The 7,137-nt window shown below is 45.5% G+C and overlaps 1 protein-coding gene across 1 annotated transcript in view; it reads left to right on the top strand.

The window, feature by feature from the left end:
• Nucleotides 1-5,861, top strand: part of SKOR2 (SKI family transcriptional corepressor 2) — a 26,466-nt gene extending 20,605 nt beyond the window's left edge. The window contains exon 8 of the mRNA XM_009278454.1: nt 5,799-5,861. Within this exon, the coding sequence (XP_009276729.1) occupies nt 5,799-5,861 (63 nt within the window). The remainder of the gene's footprint in view (nt 1-5,798) is intronic.
• The last annotated feature ends 1,276 nt before the right edge of the window (nt 5,862-7,137 follow it).

Below are 7,137 nucleotides of genomic sequence, written 5' to 3'. Positions count from 1 at the left end.
CCGCTCACCGGCGGTCAGTACACCCGCAGCGGCTGGGGGTTTAATATTCTTCATCAAAAGCCTCAGTTAAAGCAGTGTTTAATCAATGGGCTTTTATTTTGATGCTCTGTCCGCCCCAGACTTTGAAAAAAAAATTATTTTACGGCTTCCTGAAAGTCAGGAGTAAGGCTCAGGTCATTGGGAAAATGGAGGGCGGGTCCTGTTCCGTTACAGCTTCAGCGATGGATGTTGATTTCTTTGGACATAACCTGCCTTGGTAGGTAGCTGGAGCAGTGGGACGTTGTGCGGCCATCAGCAATTTCTGTTAAGAAGGGAGTCGGTCAAAGTGTCTGGAGCAGCTACCAGGAAGTATCGCAACCTGTTCGTGCCAAGCTCTCGGCCGAGTGCCAGGAAGCAACCGATCGTCAGATTTAACAAGAAAATGGATCTTAAATCACTGAATGCGTTTTTCGCTGCTTCCTCCTTCAAAGTGCCGTCTCGCAAATTGGCTAAGTACAGCTCATGTACTTGGAGGTCGTATTTTACTTCAGGCATGGATCGTCTGGCTTCTGTTGTTAAGCTGTACAGAAAGGGCCACTGAGAAGAAATGGCTGCCCAGCAGGTTGGGGTAGGTTCTAACATGCCACATGTGGTACGGCCTCAGAAGAGCTCACCTGCCTTTAGAGTTGTTGGTTTCTGTCCAGTGTGACCAGAATCCATCTGTCAGGACAGCCCAGCCAGCCTGACGAAAGTACTGAGTTAGCTCCTGCTTGAGACTCTGTATCTGTCTGATATTTTCTTCTGAGCAGCTGTGTCAGTGGATCAAATTTAAAAAGCATGAACTTTCTTCCTAGCTGCCTGGTGGGAGAAAAAGATCAGAAGCAGCATTCCCAGCATGATGATTTTTATCCTTTTATGTTTTTGTGAACCCCTCTAAAACATTGCCACAGAGAAGTAGAACACCAAGCAGCAAATTTAAGCTCCTGCAGACAGGCTAGCTTTTCTCAATTTCCTTTCAGGGGTCCCTTACAAGTAGTTTGTGGGTTCCCAGGAAGCGCTGACCACAGTTGTAACCTGTCCATCAGGAAAAGCTAAGGTGGTATTCGTCACCCTGCCGTTGTGGTTTAGATAACTAAGGTCAGGTAGTGATCAACCCCGCTAATTTTACATAGGGGTAAAAGGCAGCAGGTCTTTGAGACATGTTAGAAATGTGAATTACTCAGGCAGTCCCTTGTGGTTCCAGCTCAAGTGGAAAGTGTTGGTCTGTTTTTGTTCGGGTTTTTTTAATTTATTTATACTCCCATGAACTGAATTCCTCCTCACTAGCCTAACTTTGGGCTGATAATAATGTTCAGAGCTCAGAATTGGATTCAGCTGGAACTCCGCTGATGTTTGGTGGCCTTCTACTCTCAGTGCTGCTTTGAATCAACTCTGTTCTTCAGAGTCAGACAATAAAATAAACCAGGAACTATCTACCTGCAAAATTGATTTCTATCTCCGCATCGTCTTTCATCCTGATCTTTAAAGGTTCACAAGGAGTGTTTAAGAGAAGAAAAAATCTGCCATGTGGTAACGTTGGTAGATCTTCAGAGGTATGAGATCATGTTCCTCTGGGTCCTACTGTAATTAAGAAAAGCACCAGTAGGTTTAATTCCTATTTTAGGTTGTATATAGAAAGTAGGTGCTTTGTACAACTAACGTATTCATTATATAAACAAGGAATGTCCACGTTTTTGTGTGCGGAGACCTTGGTCACTGCATGCCTGTCACTCCATATTCGAAAAGTGGAAGCAGGAAATAGCAGTGCTTTATTGGGATTTCTGTTTTGGTCCGCTGCTTAAAGTGGTCCAGCTAGATTGATTGACCTTGGCAAGAATGTTAGAGGCAAACATCGGTTCAGCAGAATGGCTCTTGGATTTCTTGAGCTGCATCTTGTGCTGAAGTGCCTGCCCGCTGACACCCAGATAATAACAGGTAAAAGAGTGTTTCTGAAACTCTGTGTTTACTGTGTCTTGCAGACTCCAAGGCAGATTTCATTACCTTGCCCCCCACCAAACCAGAGCGATGTTTATATTTTTTCTCATTAATGTCTTCTTCTGTGCTTTAGCAGTTGCGATGATACCGCAGGTCTGTTTCTATATGTTCTGTTATCTTCATTTGATTTTTGGTGGAGTTCCTCTCCAGGTTTAGCGGTACAAATTGGGAATATGACCTTTTGATGCTGAAGGTAGCATACACGTCCCTGATTGTGTACAGAAAAGTGAGTTGACAAGTACTATTTTCACCAGAATTTTATTGGCCACTGTCTGCTTTTTTAAGACAGGTGAGTGAAACCTGTATCTTGACAATGCATCTGGGTATGCCTTGGGTTAATAGGATGGAGCTGTGCCTCTTTCTCCAGTAAATTCAAACGTTAAAGAAAAGGAATGCCTTGTAGAATTAATAGTTATTAAAAACATAAGTAAAAGCTTCCTTTCCCTTAGAATCTGCAGAAATTCTGATCAAAAATGGATGCATATGTACCAGAGAGTCACAAGCCAGCTTCTGCTATTGCCTGTCTGCAAAATCCTTTTTTCTATTGTATTAGTGTGCTTGAGTACTTAAAAATATGTAGGGGAGAGACTGCATACTCCAGCCGTGACTCTGTGTTGCCTTGCATCTGGTGCAGACCTCTGCGCTGCCCTGAGCATGTGCCACTACCCACCCGGGAGGGAAGAGTCTCTGAACTCAGCCAACACAGCTATAAATACTTTCACAAGGCAATAGTGGGGAGACACCCTCTGGGGCAAGCCGTTGGCACTTCCATTCCTCCTCCAGCTGTCAAAAGCTCAGTGCGTGCTTTTTCTTCTCCTTGATCCCACGCATCGTTCTATCCAGAAGCACCATGTGTGCAGAGACTGTAGTTTTCCGGTGGCAGTTCGGCTGCACATCTGTCTCCTTTCCTGCATAAATGTGCTTTGCATTTGGAAGGGCTGTCTTGGCTGGACGGTGTTCGGGCTGAGGTCTCAGGTCCACTCTCTGGAAGTGAGAATTGTTTAACTAAATACCTGTAGATACACATCAGATAATAGTGCTTTGGGATACTGAAGATTCCCTCTTCAAGCAACAGAAGTCAGGGTGATATATCATTGTGTATCCCACCTAGAGATGGGATGCAAAGGTGAAGTCTCCAAAAGAGGATGGTGTACAGAAGCTGCTTTGATGTCCAAGTGTAGCAGGGATCAGGCACGTGCTTTAGAAATGAATCCCCAATCCTATCCGCTTATCTGCGCTTTGGTTCATGTTGTGGAGCAGACTCAGAGCTTGCAAACTGGATTCCTTCTGGATGAAGCAAATGAGGATGTGTTCCAGGAATGCACGTAGGAGCGTGCTCTAGCTCTTAACTGGTGATCAGTACCCAGGGCCAGACTAGAGCTAGCCTGAAGAGAAAAACCCCAAGAGAAATGCAAGTATGGACACCGGGTCTTTCTCCTGCACCCTACAGATCTGCTCCCACTGCGATGTATTTCCTATTAATGTGGACTTAGTCATAAGAAACAGATTGCTTGCTACTTAAAACCCAACTATCTGCACTTCTGTTATTGCCGGCAGGGGTGTACACACTTGGGTAAGGGCCACGCATTGGATCTTCATGCCGATCCTATCCTGCATTGCAACAGTCACCATGGATGTGCAAAAGGGGACTGTATTGTCATGAAGAGCCCTAAATACTATTCCACCGCAGCACCGGAGTTACCAAATGCTCTTCCAACGACAAAAGTAGAAGATGACATTGTAGGTGATTTAACTCATGAAGAAAGTAGTCATTTCCCTGTTGGACACCCGCCTCTCCCAATTTCATGTATTAGCAGGAGGATGGATAAACCAACACAGGCTGAAAAGACGCTGATGTGCCAAATATAGCAGAGAAGTGGATTAAGAACAGTTACTTTCTGACAGAATGTACCCCGTTGTATTATCTAGGTCAGTACGGCTTGGGAGATGTCCTATATAATTGGCGGCCATGCAAACCGATGTTGCCTGTTGGCCGTTGTGAGTGGGAGAGAGGAAGAAAGCAGTTGGTGAAGCATCACGGGTCTCAGCTGAAATGTGTTTATTCAGGCAGCTTGTTTGTGGCTCCCTTTTGTATCTAAACCATGCAAACGGGTGATCAGGCAAACAGTTTCTTTACATGCTCCTCTCTGCTGCAGTTCGGAGAGGAGTTTTCCAGCCTTCGCAAACACCGTGCCCTGGAAGGCAGCTCTGTTGGAGGACCTGGTGGAGTGGAGAGCTCTGTTTTTTGGGGGGATCTGGCAGCAAGCTTCCTGATAGCTTTCAGCTTCTGTGAAGGGTAGGGGTTATAAGAGTAGTCAGACAAAACACCTGGATCCTGGGTCTTTTCAGGTGATCAGTAGTTTGATCCTCTCAGTTCCTGCGCACACGTTTCCCTTTTCCCAGGGCTGTGTAGTGGGGGAAGCGGCATGCCCCCCGTGAAAGGCTTCTGCTTTCATTCGGCCAGACAGCTCATCTTTGCAGACACTGCTGCTTCCTGGTGCTGCTGCTTTCAATCAGATTGACCTCCTTCCCCGAGAGATGAAAGGGTTAGTTCCTGAGCTGCAGATGCCCTTTTCTTTCCTCTCATCCTGAGCCCTCCCTGCTCAGTTCCTTATTAAGGTAGGCAGGGATGGATACATCTCTCGATGCCTTTGCAAATACTGCGCTTTACAGCGGGCCAGAGGCATGCTGAGCACAACTCGCGCAAACGTCCTCACACGCTGTGGGCATAATGTAATAAAAAGCAAAACAGGGATGTACAAGAATGCATGTTAGGTATATGGTCAGTGAATATGGATGCAAATTCACGTGCTTCTAGTATGTTAATAGGTGTGTGGGGCAGGTCGCTTGAACTCAGTGCATTTGCCTGTCTGCTCCCTTTGGTGTTTGTGCAGCTTAAGGCCTTGCTCCCGACTTCAGCCCAGCCTATTTGTCAGCTTGCAGTAACATATTCGACGTTATTTGTGAATATATTCAGGAGTGCCTGACAGCAGAGGCAGGTCACCTCAGTGTGCAGCAACACATGGGAGTGTAGGGACATAGATTTTCTGATCCCAACCTGAATTCCTCCAACGGTCCTTCCAAAAGGCAGCACTGAAGAACAGTGAATTGGTAGTCACTTGGATTCCCAGCTATGGAGAAATCTCAGAGCAATTTAGTTTTGTTGCGTTCTAAAGGCCCAGCGTTGAAAAAGAGCAGCCCCGTACTGTATTCCCAGTAGCCAGTGAGCACATCATCCCACTTTGTTTCTAAATATAACTGCGTTCCCTAATATGCCTATGTTCTCTGTTTTTCTTTAATTATTTGTTCCACTTCAGTGGCTTCCCTCAGATCGGTGCAAGTCAGAGATAACTATTATGAACTTCCTAATTATGGTGATATAAGTATATGAAGTCTCGTACTCCCAACCTGCTGTATTTCGGCTGTGCAGAGATCAGTGTGTGTTGCCTGCTCTGTTACAGGCAGCTGATTTTTGTCGTCTCAAAGGTAGCAGAATGGGTGGTGGCTTTATATTTGTCAGCAACTGATACAAACAAAACATCGGAAGACATCTTTTGCATCGGATTTTAAGATCTATCTGTTGTTTTAATTTGGGCCATTTTTATTTTATTTCTGCTTCAACGTTCTTGGAGTTTTTACGAGTTCAATCCTTTAATTTAAGGCACTGTTTCCTAAAATGATACAGGGAGGCAAACAAAACCTTTCATTTGCAGAGATTCCAGCTTGGATGTCTTGTTAGCCAAACCTTGGCATAAAGCAGTGGCTTTGTTTCTGTGTCATTGTAGATTCCCTATGCAGCAAGCTTGATCAGGAAAGAAAAGCTCGGTGCACACCTCAGCAAAAGCTAAAGGTGAGCTTGTGAAAGAAGAAATCTTACTCTGCCTGGCCCGGCTGTCATGTTTTTCTTCGCAGGCACTGCAAGAATTAAGAGAATCATTCTGTTGCGTGATGTTACCGATTTCGGTCTAGAAGTCGGTCTAAAGCTGATAACAAGTGACATGTCACACAAATTACGAGGCTTCACTGGGGTAGGAGGTACCGTTGGGTGAATCCAGGCTTAATCGCCTGAGCATGTGCTTCTACTCTCTGGCACTGGAAAGGGGCATCAAGGTCACGTACCTTCAGTGGAAGGAGGGGAAACGCCTTGGCATTCATAATGCAGTCAAAGTTCACACGTGGGCAGGTAGGGATGGGTTTTTCTGCCCATAACGGAGCTTCTTCAGCTCCAGGAAAGAACGGTGTATTTTGGGAGCTTTACAGACCTACACCAATACCGTCTTCTGTAGTTCAGTCTCCTGATGATCCCGCAGACGCCGATTACCCTGTTGCCCATGTGCAGGATCTTCCTAAACCCAACACCGCATTTTTCAGGAGTGTTCTTTAGAAGCATTCAGTTAGAAGAAGCACCATCTCCATCATCAGTGGCCTGGGAGATTCCAGTTTTGGGTGCTAAAGCCTTAACGTTTAAACGACATTCTCTTTTTTTTTTTTTTTTTTTCTGGTAAAACGAGAAGATTAGGGCTTAGAGACAGAGAGGCAGAAAGCCGGTAGCCCTGCTACTGTGTTATGCCACAAAATCTGGCTTGTGGATTCACTGAAAAAAATCCCTGAGGTGGAGTAGGCAGATTAGAAAAAAAGAGCTGTTCAAACGTAGAGACCTCAGTAACGCACGAAGTGGAGGCATTCAAGAGGAAGTCTGGGGCGTCTGCGAAGGGTTTGATAGTATAGGTGATGGAGGTTTGCCTGAGCAATTGAAGAAGCAGATACTTAAAAAAACAAACATTAGGAGTAAGCATAGAGTAACCAGATAACCAGTCTCCGTGGCCTCGAGCTCTGCCTGCTGAGGTAAGGAGATTAGTCTAAGCATCAAGTTGGTCTGTTTTGCCCTCTTGTGCATACTTTCTTACTGACTGTCAGCATTTTCCAGTTGAGTCTACGTTAATCTGAGCACTGATTTAAAATGAATTCAGTGATATTAATATCCTGAATAAAACAGTATGCCTCCCCAGATGAGAAGCAGCGGGTCCTGCCCTGAGCGCCTTGTCCAGAGCGCTGAGCTACATTAAAAGTCTGCCTGAGGATGGCAGCATCAGATGAACGCCACCGTTTGTTCCCAGCACCAGG

Source organism: Aptenodytes forsteri, unplaced genomic scaffold, assembly GCF_000699145.1.
Source record: "Aptenodytes forsteri isolate BGI_AS27 unplaced genomic scaffold, ASM69914v1 Scaffold178, whole genome shotgun sequence".
NCBI lineage: Eukaryota > Metazoa > Chordata > Aves > Sphenisciformes > Spheniscidae > Aptenodytes > Aptenodytes forsteri.
The sequence above is the reverse complement of the archived record's forward strand: the minus strand, read 5'-3'. Positions and strand labels throughout refer to the sequence as shown.